The sequence below is a fragment of the Nicrophorus vespilloides genome, unplaced genomic scaffold, assembly GCF_001412225.1.
Source record: "Nicrophorus vespilloides isolate i.1.1-1 unplaced genomic scaffold, Nicve_v1.0, whole genome shotgun sequence".
NCBI lineage: Eukaryota > Metazoa > Arthropoda > Insecta > Coleoptera > Silphidae > Nicrophorus > Nicrophorus vespilloides.
In genome coordinates this window covers 1-15,292 of record NW_017096970.1, presented here as the reverse complement: position 1 = coordinate 15,292, position 15,292 = coordinate 1, and the positions used below count along the sequence as shown (strand labels likewise).

Genomic DNA, 15,292 nt, shown 5'->3' with positions numbered 1-15,292 from the left:
GCAATGATCCAAATTTACTGATTATATTTTTACCCCATCTATTGGCAAGAAAAGGACGTTCTTAGTAATCTACAAAATTCCATTCATATTTCTGATAAATTTGTTTAGCTTTGATCCAAATTTTAAAATTATATTTTTACCCCATCTTTTGGCAAATCCGTAATTTCGCGAAGAACGTTCTCAACAATCTACGAAATTCTAGTTAAATTTCTGTTAATTCTCATTAGTAATTAGCAAACTTTGAGATTAGATTTTTACCCCATCTTTTGGTAATCAAATTGTTAAATTTCGCGAAGAACGTTCTCAACAATCTACGAAATTCTAGTTAAATCTCATTAGTAATTAGCAAACTTTGAGATTACATTTTTACCCCATCTTTTGGCAATAAAATTGTTAAATTTTGCGAAGAATGTTCTCAGCAATCTACGAAATTCTACTTAAATTTCTGTTAATTCTCATTAGTAATTAGCAAACTTTGAGATTAGATTTTTACCCCATCTTTAGGCAATCAAATTGTTAAACAAAAACTAAAGATTTAGTTTCCATTAGATATTCAATGAATTGCAGCATTCGAACAGAACTTCTAACCATAATTTTGAGGTAAATACGCAACGAAATGATTTGATTGAACCCCGACGGTCATCGTTTATCATAAAACAGTGAGTTTCGACAGAGCGAAGAAATCCATGAGCCTCGAGACATCCACTTTACTTCCCTCGTTCGACAGCAGATTGAAACGCATTTTTTTCCCTCGAATTCCGCCGTTGGGTAAAAACGTTTTTACGGTTTTGTTCCAAAAAAAAATATATCAAATAGAAAATATATGAAAACGTAACGAAATAAATCGATTTACCTTAAACACAAAAACAATGAAATTTTTTTATGTTATTGAAGAACAAGAAATTGGACTTTGGTATAATTTTAATTGGCTTTAAATACTAATAGATAAAATTCCTAAAATCTAATTCCTAATAATAGTTCAACTCTCGTTTCCTGTTCTTCTGCTTGTTCAGCTTCCTCTGAATGGTCTTCTGGATCCAAGGTAAATACGTGGGAAGATTCGTGTAAACCCCAGGCCATCCGCCCTTCCCGCATCCAGTTCCAAAGCTCACTATACCCTCAGCATACCACCGATTATTCACGTAAACCATCAGAGGTCCACCGGAATCTCCGGAACAGGAATCCTTCCCAGATTCACCACCAGCGCAGATGTGATTCTTCTCCTTCAGAAGAACGTTGATCGTGTTGTACTTCTCGTAGCAAGGCTTGAACGGGTACCTGGGTAACTCCACCTTGAGCTTCACCGAACTTTCCGCCTGCGTCTCAGTCTTACCCCAACCAGAAACCCACAACAACTCTTCAGTTTGTGATTGCTTCGTTATGCACAACGGCTGAATATAATCTACAAAATAAATAACAATTAAATCCTCGCATGAAGTTGTTTAATGATTTACCTGAAAAATTGATTTGCTCCTTGAGAGGGATCAAGGCTAAATCGTTATTATGATTGTTGTAATCGTTGTTGTATCCTGAGTAAACCACAGGTGAGCCTGCTAAGATCCTGATGGTTCGATCCGCGCATAAACCTCGATCACAATCCACGTCCGTGCTCGAGTCGTGTTCACCGAAAATTATTTGATAACTGCGAAGATAAATGTAGATTTTCGTATTTGTTGTTGTTGTTGTTTTCGTCTCACTTACACCGGTCCTATCGTCGCGATCAAATCTTTGTTAGCGACGCAGTGGGCTGCTGTCAGCACGAACTTCTTGTGGATGAGGAATCCGCTGCATCCGTAATACGTGCTTCCCGTTCTTGAGCGATGTCGTAATCGCACCATCCATGGAAATTCGCCGAGTGTCGCTTCGTTGCCTCCGAATATTCGACTCGCCAGAATGTTCACCTTGTGTTTGCCGCATTTCTCCGGTAAAGGATCGATGAAATCGTCTACTTCATCTGGTATCAATTGATCTGCAACAATCATAAATTATGATGAAGAAAAAGCAATTTTTCTAAATAATTTCACTAATCTATAAAATTTCAATTATATTTCTGTTAATTTTGAGTAGCAAACTTTAAGATTACATTTTACCCCATTTCATTCCAAAATAAATTACTTTTCATTTATACTTAATACAATTAGCTTCAATATGAACAAAATTATGATGAAGAAAAAGCAATTTTTTTAAATAATTTCACTAATCTAAGAAATTTCAATTATTTTTCTGTTAATTTTGAGTAGCAAGGGTCCAAACTTTAAGATTACATTTTTCCAAAAGAATTTCCCACTAATTTATGAAATTTCAATAATATTTCTGTTAATTTCGAGTAGAAATGATCCAAACTTTAAGATCACATTTTACCCCATTTCTTTCCAAAATAAATTACTTTTCATTTATACTTAATACAATTAGCTTCAATATGAACAAAATTATGATGAAGAAAAAGCAATTTTCTAAATAATTTCACTAATCTATGAAATTTCAATTATTTTTCTGTTAATTTCGAGTAGAAATGATCCAAACTTTAAGATTACATTTTACCCCATTTCTTTCCAAAGAAATTTTCCACTAATCTATGAAATTTCAATCACATTTCTGTTAATTTTGATCCAAACTTTAAGATTACATTTTACCCCATTTCTTTTCAAAATATTTTTTCACTAATCAATTTGAAATTTCCATATGTTTTTGTATTTTAAAATTACATTTTTACCCCATCTTTTGGTAAGTAAATTATTAAATCTACAATATCACCTCTATTTCAAAAGTACTTTTCACTAATCTATGAAATTTCAATTATATTTATGTTAATTTTGAGTAGAAATGATCCAAACTTTAAGATCACATTTTACCCCATTTCATTCCAAAATAAATTACTTCAATATGAACAAAATTATGATGAAGAAAAAGCAATTTTTCTAAATAATTTCACTAATCTATGAAATTTCAATTATTTTTCAGTTAATTTTGAGTAGAAATGATCCAAACTTTAAGATCACATTTTACCCCATTTATTTCCAAAATAAATTACTTTTCATTTATACTTAATATAATTAGCTTAATACAATATGAACAAAATTGTGATGAAGAAAAAGCAATTTTTCTCAATAATTTCACTAATCTAAGAAATTTCAATTATTTTTCTGTTAATTTTGAGTAGCAATGATCCAAACTTTAAGATTACATTTTACCTCATTACTTTCCAAAATAAATTACTTTTCATTTATACTTAATACAATTAGCTTCAATATGAACAAAATTATGATGAAGAAAAAGCAATTTTTCTAAATAATTTCACTAATCTATGAAATTTCAATTATTTTTCTGTTAATTTTGTGTAGCAATGATCCAAACTTTAAGATTACATTTTACCCCATTACTTTCCAAAATAAATTACTTTTCATTTATACTTAATACAATTAGCTTAATACAATATGAACAAAATTATGATGAAGAAAAAGCAATTTTTCTAAATAATTTCACTAATCTATGAAATTTCAACTATATTTCTGTTAATTTCGAGTAGAAATAATCCAAACTTTAAGATCACATTTTACCCCATTTATTTCCAAAATAAATTACTTTTCATTTATACTTAATATAATTAGCTTAATACAATATGAACAAAATTGTGATGAAGAAAAAGCAAGTTTTCTAAATAATTTCACTAATCTATGAAATTTCAATTATTTTTCTGTTAATTTTGAGTAGCAATGATCCAAATTTTCAAAAGATTTTCTCACTAATCAACGTGAAATTTCCATATGTTTTTGTAATTCTGACTAGCAATGATCCAAATTTTAAAATTACATTTTTACCCCATCTTTTGGCAATCAAATTGTTACATCTGTAACAAACGTTCTCAGCAATCTACGAAATTCTAGTTAATAAGTTTGCTAATTACTAATAAGATTAGATTTTTACCCCATCTTTTGGTAAATAAATTATTAAATCTACAATATCACCACTATTCCAAAAGTACTTTTCACTAATCTATGTAATATTTCTCTTAATTTCGAGTAGAAATGATCCAAACTTTAAGATCACATTTTACCCCATTACTTTCCCAAATAAATTACTTTTCATTTATTCTTAATATAATTAGCTTCAATATGAACAAAATTGTGATGAAGAAAAAGCAATTTTTCTAAATAATTTCACTAATCTATGAAATTTCAATTATTTTTCAGTTAATTTTGAGTAGCAATGATCCAAATTTTAAGATTACATTTTACCCCATTTCTTTCCAAAATAAATTACTTTTCATTTATACTTAATATAATTAGCTTAATACAATATGAACAAAATTATGATGAAGAAAAAGCAATTTTTCTAAATAATTTCACTAATCTAAGAAATTTCAATTATTTTTCCGTTAATTTCGAGTAGAAATGATCCAAACTTTAAGATCACATTTTACCCCATTTCTTTCCAATATAAATTACTTTTCATTTATACTTAATACAATTAACTTCAATATGAACAAAATTATGAAGAAGAAAAAGCAATTTTTCTAAATAATTTCAATAATCTATGAAATTTCAATTATTTTTCTGTTAATTTTGAGTAGCAATGATCCAAACTTTAAGATTACATTTTACCCCATTTCTTTTCAAAAGATTTTCTCACTAATCAACGTGAAATTTCCATATGTTTTTGTAATTCTGACTAGCAATGATCCAAATTTTAAAATTACATTTTTCTCTCATCTTTTGGCAATCAAATTGTTACATCTGTAATTTCGCGAAAAACGTTCTCAGCAATCTACGAAATTCTAGTTAATATTATGTTAAATCTCATTAGTAATTAGCAAACTTTGAGATTAGATTTTTACCCCATCTTTTGGTAAGAAAATTATTAAATCTACAAAATCACCTCTATTTCAAAAGTAGTTTTCACTAATCTATGAAATTTCAGTAATATTTCTGTTAATCTCGAGTAGAAATGATCCAAACTTTAAAATCACATTTTACCCCATTTCTTTCAAAAATAAATTACTTTTCATTTATACTTAATACAATTAGCTTCATTATGAACAAAATTATGATGAAGAAAAAGCAATTTTTCTAAATAATTGCACAATAAAATGTTATTAAATTAACATAAAAATTACATATTAATATATACATATTTTTGTTGTTCAAGGACATAATTTCATTATCTATATGGTAAAGAAAAATCATAATAATGAAACGTCCTTCCTGTATAGATATTAATTCAATAAAATCATTTAACATTGAAATGTATATGAAATTACATATTTTTCCACTTAATTCAATAACAATTTTCGAAAAATGTTTACTAAAACTGTAATTGACTTCAAGATTTACTATTATTAGATCTATTTACTTTATAATTAAGTCAATGGAATCAGCAGTAAATCAAATTTGTTACAATTTTCTTTCTTCGATAACTTTGTCAACTTTATCATGTTATATAATATTTAGTATATAGTTCTTGGAAGGACATTATCTCATTATCTCTTTCGATATACTGTTCTTTCCAATAACATCCTTTATCATATATAAATTTATTGAACTTTCCTTCCTGAAATTATTCAATGAAACTGACTTTTTTGCAATCCAAATTCTCATTTTACAAAGAAATCTTTATCTATGTGATATCTATGTCTTTTCAAATAATTAATTCCTGTATATTCCTTTCTTAAGATAATAATGAACTTTTTTGATTTCCTATTAGAAAATTTCATAGTATATTTTTGTAAATTACAATTTTTACGATTATTATCGTCAAATATATTATATTAACTACATAATATGATCAAGAAATTTCTATTTAGAGACTTACTTATAACGGAAATCTTCATTAGCAAAATTATTTCCAATTTGTTTATTTATTCTTGTGTAATTCTTTAGCAAATCGATTAACATCACGATTTAAATCTACTATTAATATTACCAAGAAAATTCCTCGGATTTTCCAATGTTAATAAGTTATTAATACTACTACGCAAAAAAAAACGTCTTTCACTTTTAAATTTTGCAATAACTTCGAAGAAATTCCAATCTAATTAAAATTAACTATCTTGTTAGTAGTCAACAAAATGTTCATTATTTGACCATAATTCGATTTGCATTTCTTTTTAATCTAATGAAATTTTCATTCTTTATACAAAATTGTTGAAAAACAAATAGTTTCACTGTTAATTTTGCAATGAAATAAACATCAAAGATATTTCTAGTCTAATGAGATTTTGTTTCTAGATATTGTCAACAAAACATCGTGATTCCACCTTAATGAGACGACTGCGAACAGATTAAGCAGCATTAATTAGAAAGCATAAAATTATGGTGCAGTCAGTCTACTTAAAAATTCTCAAATCAGGTTTTTCTATTTCTAATTAAAGAAAAAACTTATTTTTTTAATTATGTTTTATGACTTTAATTGCTCCTAAAGTTTCCATAAATATTTATGTTTTTCTTTTGGAGTTTGATTTTATAGTTTATTTAGTGAATTTGTGAGCTTCAGTCAAGTGAAATTTAAGTTTGAGGAATTGAATTGGTAAATACTTTAAAATTGTATAAATATTAAAGAAATGTAGTTTAAAATTTAAGTTTTTGTACGAATTTGTGTATTCAGTTTGGATAATTGAATTGGTAAAGTGTAAAAGCAAATAATAATGATGTAAATACTTTAAAAGTGTATAAATATTGAAGTTACTTAGTTTTTTTTAAAGCATTTGCGAAGAATTGAAGAAATGTTATTTAAAATTTAAGTTTTTGTACGAATTTGTGTATTCAGTTTGAGGAATTGAATTGGTAAAGTGTTAAAACAAAGAATAATGATGTAACTACTTCAAAAGTGTATAAATATTGAAGTTAATGTAGTTTTTGAACGCATTTGCGAAGAATTATAGAAATGTAGTTTAAAATTGAAGTTTTTGTACGAATTTGTGTATTCAGTTTGATGAATTGAATTGCTAAAGCAAATAATAATGATGTAAATACTTTAAAAGTGTATAAATATTGAAGTTAATGTAGTTTTTGAATGCATTTGCAAAGAATTATAGAAATGTAGTTTAAAATTTAAGTTCGAATTTGTGTATTTAGTTTGAGGATGTCAATTAGTAAAGTGTATAAGCTTAGAATAATGATGTAACTACTTGAAAAATGTATAAATATTGAAGTTACTTAGTTTTTTTAAAGCATTTGCGAAGAATTGAAGAAATGTAATTAAAAAATTAAGTTTTTGTACGAATTTGTGCATTAAGTTTGAGGAATTCAATTAGCAAAGTGTAAAAGCTTATAATAATGTATTAACTACTTCAAAAGTGTATCAATATTGAAGTTACTTGTTTTTTTTAAAGCATTTGCGAAGAATTGAAGAAATGTAATTTAAAATTTAAGTTTTTGTACGAATTTGTGTATTCAGTTTAAGAAATTGAATTGGTAAAGTGTAAAAGCAAAGAATAATGATGTGACTACTTCAAAATTGTATAGATATTGAATTTAATGTAGTTTTTGAATGCTTTTGCGAAGAATTAAAGAAATATAGTTTAAAATTTAAGTTCGAATTTGTGTATTTACTTTGAGGATGTCAATTAGAAAAGTGTAAAAGCTTGGAATAATGATGAAAATACTTCAAAAGTGTAGAAATATTGAAGTTACTTAGTTTTTTTTAAAGCATTTGCGAAGAATTGAAGAAATGTTATTTAAAATGTAAGTTTTTGTACGAATTTGTGTATTCAGTTTAATAAATTGAATTAGTAAAGTGTAAAAGCAAAGAAAAATGATGTAAGTACTTCAAAAGTGTATAAATATTGAAATTAATGTAGTTTTTGAACGCATTTGCGAAGAATTATAGAAATGTAGTTTAAAATTAAAGTTTTAGTACGAATTTGTGTATTCAGATTGAAGAATTGAATTGGTAAAGTGTAAAAGCAAAGAATAATGATGTAAATACTTCAAAGGTGTATAAATATTGAAGTTAATGTAGTTTTTGAATGCATTTGCGAAGAATTATAGAAATGAAGTTTAAAATTTAAGTTCAAATTTGTGTATTTAGTTTGAGGATGTCAATTAGCAAAGTATATAACCTTAGAATAATGATGTAACTACTTCAAAAGACTATCAATATTGAAGTTACTTAGTTTTTGTTAAAGCATTTACGAAGAATTGAAGAAATGTAATTTATAATTTAAGTTTTTGTACGAATTTGTGTATTTAGTTTAAGGAATTGAATTGGTAAAGTGTAAAAGCAAAGAATAATGATGTAAGTACTTCAAAAGTGTATAAATAATGAAATTAATGTAGTTTTTGACAGATTTGTGAAGATTTGTGAATTAAAATTTAAGATTTTTCTATGAATTTTTGTTGGTGAAAATTTGTGGAATCGAATGAGTGAAGTGTAAAAGCTATGAATAATACTAAAAAAGTGTACAAATATTGATATTAACTGTATTTTGAATTCTGAGTCAACTTTTGTGAAGAATTATTATTAAACAAATTCATAGAAAAATTTGAACATTTTAATTCAAATTTTTCTATGAATTTGTTTAAGTAAAAGCAAGAAATGATACTTAACTACTCTATACGTTTACAAATATTGATCTTAACTGTATTTTGTATCATTGTCAAATGATTTTGTGAGGAATTGTGTTAAGAAAGTGAGAATTTCGTAAAAAAAAAAATATTTACTTGTTTCGTTGAGAAAATGTTCGTATTTTCCGCAGCAGACGCGCGGATACTTGGCGCTGGATGGTCCGCAGAAGGAACTCGAGTAGAAACGGTATAAGGGATGTCCGGGAGTCACCGCTTTTCCACCGAAGAGCGGACACTGAAAGAGTTCCAAACACAGGGCGATTTCGCCGTTGGGAGTGGTACACGGAGTCGCGAATCCTAATTAGAAAACAAATGTTTACATAACCGATATCTTATCGAAAAAACTTTGGACGTTGTTTATTTGGATCAGAGAAGACGGAAAACTTGAATAAACTATACACTACTTACTCGGCGTTGCCGATTGGTTATGGACGGTGCCCAATGTAGCGACGAGGATCGTCATGGACAACGTCGTGTTGATATCCACCATCCTCATCTTAATGGTTGTTGTTGATGGGTTGCTAGGACAACACAAACAACACGTGCGTTTCCTGGGAATCAGCTGCTGCTGCTGCTGTAGCGACGATGAGACCAAAGACTTGCCAACCAACTGACCTCTGGGCCTTCCGATAAAACTCTTCTCTCCACTACGAATTCTGTTTGTCCGTTTCGTTGCGACTGATAAACATTTATACACATACATATGTGTTGTATCTGCTCGTCTCGTATCGTCGACGACGAATAAAGAGAAGCGCGCGCGTTTTGCACTCAAAACATACAAGTCAATTGCATCACGGCCTCATAATTTCGCTTTCATCCATCTCTTCGACCTCTCCTTTACAATTTTTTTTATTTCTGTTATTCCCCGCTTTCTCTCTCCATCTCCATCTCTCTCTCCGTCACACGCTCGAAAGTGTTATATATATAGCCGCAGATTATGCAGCAGCAGCGACGATATTGTTGTAATTGGCTAATTCGCTAATTCCCGCAAAAAGCCTGCAGGGCGCAATTCCGATAACGACCTTGATAACGGCGCGAAATATGGAGCGCCCTTATCCTTTTTTTTTGTATCATCCTGCAGCCGGAAGCCCAGATAAAAAGGGCTTTATTTTTCTCGTAATTTCATTAGGACCCGCGGCGCGGCCAACCCTAATTTACGTCCTCGTCCACTTACATTTCCTTTTTTGTTCTGCATAACAATTTTTCATTTCCAATGGGGAAAAAGTCATCTAAAAACCAAAAATAACGCATGCAAATAACAACAACAAAAATCGATTACTCTCTTTCATTTCTTCTTCTTTTTTTTTTTATTATATAATTACCTTTTTCCTCTCCCATCTCTTCGGCACCATCAATTCTCTTCTATAATAGAAAAATTAAACGACGCAAAATTTATTTTCAATTAAAAAATAAATTGCTTCTTTTTTTCCTCTCTCCGCACAGGATTTACCAATTAATATGCAAATTATCTTTACACAAAGATTAAAATTGATTATTTCTTTATAAATCTCCTACGAAGATGAGCGTTTCCAATCACACTGCATAACCTAATAAACGTCACATTACTGTCACAGCGATAACATTTCAACTGTCATGGAAACGTCATTTTGCACAACTTTTCATGTTTCATTTTCTTCACTATTTTATTTATCTGCAAATAAGTTTTCAAATTACAATATTTACCAATTAATATGCAAATTACCTTTAGCACAAGGATTAAAATTGATTATTTCTTTATAAATCTCCTGCGAAGATGAGCGCCAATCAATCACATTGCATAACCTAATAAACGTCACATTACTGTCACAGTGATGACATTTCAATTGTCATGGAAACGTCATTCATTTTATTAGTAATTTTACACAAATTTCTACGTCTTATTTGCATCAATATTTTATTTATCTGTAAATAAGTTTTGTAACTACAAGATTTATCAATTAATATGCAAATTACCTTTAACACAAGGATTAAAATTGATTATTTCTTTATAAAACTCCTACGAAGATGAGCGTTTTCCAATCAATCACATTGCATAACCTAATAAACGTCACATAACTGTCACAGCGATGACATTTCAATTGTCATAGAAACGTCATTCATTTTATTAGTAATTTTACACAGCTTTCTACGTCTCATTTTCTTCACTATTTTATTTTGTTTATCTGTAAATAAGTTTTCAAATTACAAGATTAACCAATTAATATGCAAATTACCTTTAATAGAAAGATTAAAATTGATTATTTCTTTATAAATCTCCTACGAAGATGAGCGTTTTCCAATCAATCACATTGCATAACCTAATAAACGTCACATTACTGTCACAGCGATGACATTCCAACTGTCATGGAAACGTCATTCATTTTATTAGTCATTTTATACAGCTTTCTAAGTCTTATTTGCTTCAATATTTTATTTATATGTAAATAAGTTTTGTAACTAAAAGATTTATCAATTATTATGCAAATTACTTTTAGCACAAGGATTAAAATTGATTATTTTTTTATAAATCTCCTACCAAGAAGAGTGATTGGAGAATCAATCACATTGCATAACCTAATAAACGTCACATAACTGTCACAGCAATGACATTTCAATTGTCATGGAAACGTCATTCATTTTATTAGTAATTTTACACAGCTGTCTACGTCTCATTTGCTTCATTATTTTGTTTATCTGTAAATAAATTTTCAAATTACAATATTTACCAATTAATATGCAAATTACTTTTAGCACAAGGATTAAAATTGATTATTTCTTTATAAAATCACACTGCATAACTTAATAAACGTCACATTACTGTCACAGCGATGACATTTCAACTGTCATGGAAACGTCATTTTACACAACTTTCCATGTCTCATTTTCTTCAGTATTTTATTTATCTGCAAATACATTTTCAAATTACAAGATTAACCAATTGTTATGCAAATTATCTTTTTCACAATGATTAAAATTGATTATTTCTTTATAAATCTCCTACGAAGATGAGCGTTCTCCAATCAATCACATTGCATAACTTAATAAACGTCACATTACTGTCATAGCAATGACATTTCAACTGTCATCGAAACGTCATTCATTTTAATAGTAATATTACACAGCCTTCTATGTCTAAATTTCTTCAATGAATTGAGAAGCAAATTGTTATAATTTTTATTTATTATTGATTTTAGACAGATTTTTCTTAATTTTTTAAACAGACTTTTATACGTGTATGACGTATTTTTTATTATTACTTCATAAACTATGTTTCATTCATTGAATGACAAATTGTTATTGTATTATATACATTTTTTTCTTTTTTAAAATTCCACTGAGTCGTTCTGGTTTGTAAAGACCGTAGGAATGCCGCAAATCGAATTAGTCATTTCCACGACACATTAAATAAAACCGCAGAAAGTTCAATGGGTTTTGTAGCATTATTGTGCACACTCGATGCATTTATTCCCATGAACTACATTACTCTGCAAAAGCTATTTTAACAAGTGTTACAAGTGTATTTATAACCTACTTCCTGCCAAAAAATATAATTCATTTCATACATTTTTTTATGGTAAATAAACACATACAAATTCACACATACACAAAAAATATCAATTATTATTTGTATAAAAATATGTATCGCATTGTTGCATAATTGAGGTCGTTGTGAGGGACTTTTGTAATCAAGTTTATAACAAATTTAAATAATTATGTAAATAATATTTGTGAAATTGTAGTTTTTTGTGTACAAATTATCTACAAATTTTAATTAGTTTCTTGTACCTTCATTTCATTGAATTCTAAACTTAATTTATTATTACATAAGTGTTAATTTTAAGATGTAATAAAAAAAAGTTCACAATTATTTCAAAAAAATTTCTTTAAATTGTTACTTTCCACACAAAATCCAAAAAAAGTTTAAAATTTTAGTTAATTCATCTAATTTGAACAAATTTAATTTGTAATTAATTAATTCCTTCTTGATTTCATTGAATTCTCACCTTTATTTATAAAATAAAAAAAATGCTTATTAAAATTGTTAATAAAAATGCAACAATTTTTCAAGTTTTCAATTATTTTTTTTCCATTCAAACTAAAGAATGTTTGATCTTTCGTATTATATAACGCTTTTATAGAATAAATTAAGTAAATTAGTATTCAAAATGAGTCAGTAAACTGTTTACAAATAAAGCAAAAAGAAAAATATAAACACATATTTTTTGTTATGAATCAGATTCTTCTTTTGTGCTTCACCACGTTTCATGGTAAAGTAATAAAATTACTAACTATTACTTTGCATTGTGCTGCACGTTTAAGTATTAGTAAAAACCGTAACCAAGTCACGTTTCTCTTTACAACCTGCAATTTTTTTTCTCTATTAAAACATTGAATAAAACCTACTTAGAAATGAGATTTTTTCAATCATTTATGAACAAATTAATTCAAAAACTTCTCAAAAATTATTGCGTTGGATTTTCAAAGGAATATCACATATATTTTTTTTTAATAACTTCTCAAAAATAACAAAGTTTCATGTGCGTAAACCATTTGTCCTTGTAACAGTTTCTATTTTAGCAAAAGCAAAATTATGCAACGCGCTAATAACGGTGTGCAGATAAATGGGAAATCCATGGGTGTGAAAATAAAAGTAAATGTAAGAAACTTATTCAATTTTATTTTTTTGCTCGTATTTCGAAACCGATCTAATTTCATTCTCATGGAAATCCTGGCAAGGTCGAAACGGTTTTGTTGAGGAAATTAGGGGGTGGCGAAAAAAAATGATGAAAGTGTCCAATTCTGTCCTCTTTTTTTTTCGTTCGTTTGAATGGAGAGAAATCGCAATTTTCCGCCCATCTGGAAATCGCAAATTCGCTCCAGGTTTCGACGCTCCAATTTTCTACGTATTTCGTATGCAACTCAGTATTCGATCCGGATTCTTTTCGATCCTTTTCTCTTCGCGTCGATTAGGGCGAATTCATCTCGAAATATTATACGAAGAAATGCGTATGCACGAGAGATTGAAGTGATGAAAAAAAAAAAGTGGAATTTGTATCGAAACGTGCACGTGCGTGATTGATATTCAATGTTTGCTCTGCGCAAACGAATTATCATCACCATCATCCCGAAATGTTCGTGGGACAAATACAACACAAATTTCTGGTGTGGATTTTTGAATAATTGATGTATTCGATTTTCGAGGTTTCTGCGTGTTCGTGTGTGTGCATGTGAAAAGGGTGGAGTAGTGAAAATTTTAGTGGTCTCGTCCATCGAGGCGGGATTTGTTTTGGGGGTTTTGAATGAATGAAATAAAAAAAAAAAAGATGAGTTGGCCATGCACGTATGGGGCTGTTTTGATTGAACCCGAACGGTTTAATATGCATGCGGATTTTGATGTCGACCAGACAAACAACCGAATCCAATTGGAATAATGCATCTGCGTACAATTTGAACAATTTTACACAATTATTTGTTTGTCCTCATTTCACCCTCATACACTTTCCATTTCACATGTGAAAATAAGCTTCGTCTAAACTAATGAAAAGTTAATTTCAATTAGAGATAAAAACATTTTACATACGCCTGAAAATTCATTCTGAAAAATAGGGTACATTTTGAGGAATGTCTTTTGCTGTGTTTTTCAGAGTTTTTCGTGAATTTCTCGACAACCCCTAAAGGTAATTTCATCATCGACCACTCGTATGAAAGCTGAAGATCTCACCTTTCCAACGCGCCTACATACATCTTTGTAGTTATATCGAGTCGCTTGTTATAAGCTGAAGAACATTTTTTTCTTGTTTTTTATTCAGTTTTTACAGTTTTTCGTGATTTTCTCGACAAATCCTTAAGATAGTTACATCATCGATCACTCCTATGAAAGCTGAATATTTTGTCTTTCCAACAAGCCTACATACATCTTCGTGCTGTCATCTAGTCGCCTGCTATGAGCTGTAGAAAATGAAAAAAAAGCACATACTTATCGTTTTATACGTAACAGAGATACGACGGTTTTCTCGTTTTTTTTCAGTGTTATCGGTTTTTCGTGAATTTCTCGACAACCCATGAAGGTAATTACAACATCGACCACGCGTATGAAAGCTGAAGATCTCACCTTTCCAACGCGCCTACATACATCTTTGTAGTTATATCGAGTCGCTTGTTATAAGCTGAAGAACATTTTTTTCTCGTCTTTTATTCAGTTTTTACAGTTTTTCGTGATTTTCTCGACAAATCCTTAAGATAGTTACATCATCGACCACTCGTATGAAAGCTGAATATTTTGTCTTTCCAACAAGCCTACATACATCTTCGTAGTGTCATCGAGTCGCCTGCTATAAGCTGTAGAAATTGAAAAAAAAAACACATACTTAATGTTTTATACGTAACAGAGAAATGACGGTTTTCTCGTTTTTTTTTCAGTGTTATCGGTTATTCGTGAATTTCTCGACAACCCATGAAGGTAATTACAACATCGACCACGCGTATGAAAGCTGAAGATCTCACCTTTCCAACGCGCCTACATACATCTTTGTAGTTATATCGAGTCGCTTGTTATAAGCTGAAGAACATTTTTTTCTTGTTTTTTATTCAGTTTTTACAGTTTTTCGTGATTTTCTCGAGAAATCCTTAAGATAGTTACATCATCGACCACTCGTATGAAAGCTAAATATTTTGTCTTTCCAACAAGCGTACATACATCTTCGTGCTGTCATCGAGTCGCCTGCTATGAGCTGTAGAAAATGAAAAAAAAA

General features: G+C 29.1%; 1 protein-coding gene across 1 annotated transcript; it reads right to left on the bottom strand.

Annotated features, from left to right (window-relative positions):
• Positions 1-903: 903 nt before the first annotated feature.
• Positions 904-9,355, bottom strand: LOC108558600 (serine protease easter-like). Its single transcript, XM_017915565.1, has 5 exons — positions 8,970-9,355; positions 8,658-8,858; positions 1,702-1,969; positions 1,455-1,642; positions 904-1,402 (listed from the first exon to the last, which is right to left on the bottom strand). The coding sequence occupies exons 1-5, from the start codon at positions 9,262-9,264 to the stop codon at positions 969-971; spliced, it is 1,386 nt and encodes a 461-aa protein (XP_017771054.1). The 5' UTR covers positions 9,265-9,355; the 3' UTR covers positions 904-968.
• Between the last annotated feature and the right edge of the window lie 5,937 nt (positions 9,356-15,292).

Bases quoted from the DNA above. Each gene is read 5' to 3' on its own strand.
- LOC108558600 (XM_017915565.1), bottom strand. From the start codon at position 9,264: ATGTATGTGTATAAATGTTTATCAGTCGCAACGAAACGGACAAACAGA. The intron at 1,970-8,657 runs GTAAATATTTTT...TGATTGTTGCAG, and splicing joins ACATTTTCTCAACGAAACAA to ATCAATTGATACCAGATGAA. The intron at 1,643-1,701 runs GTAAGTGAGACG...TTATCTTCGCAG, and splicing joins ATCGCGACGATAGGACCGGT to TTATCAAATAATTTTCGGTG.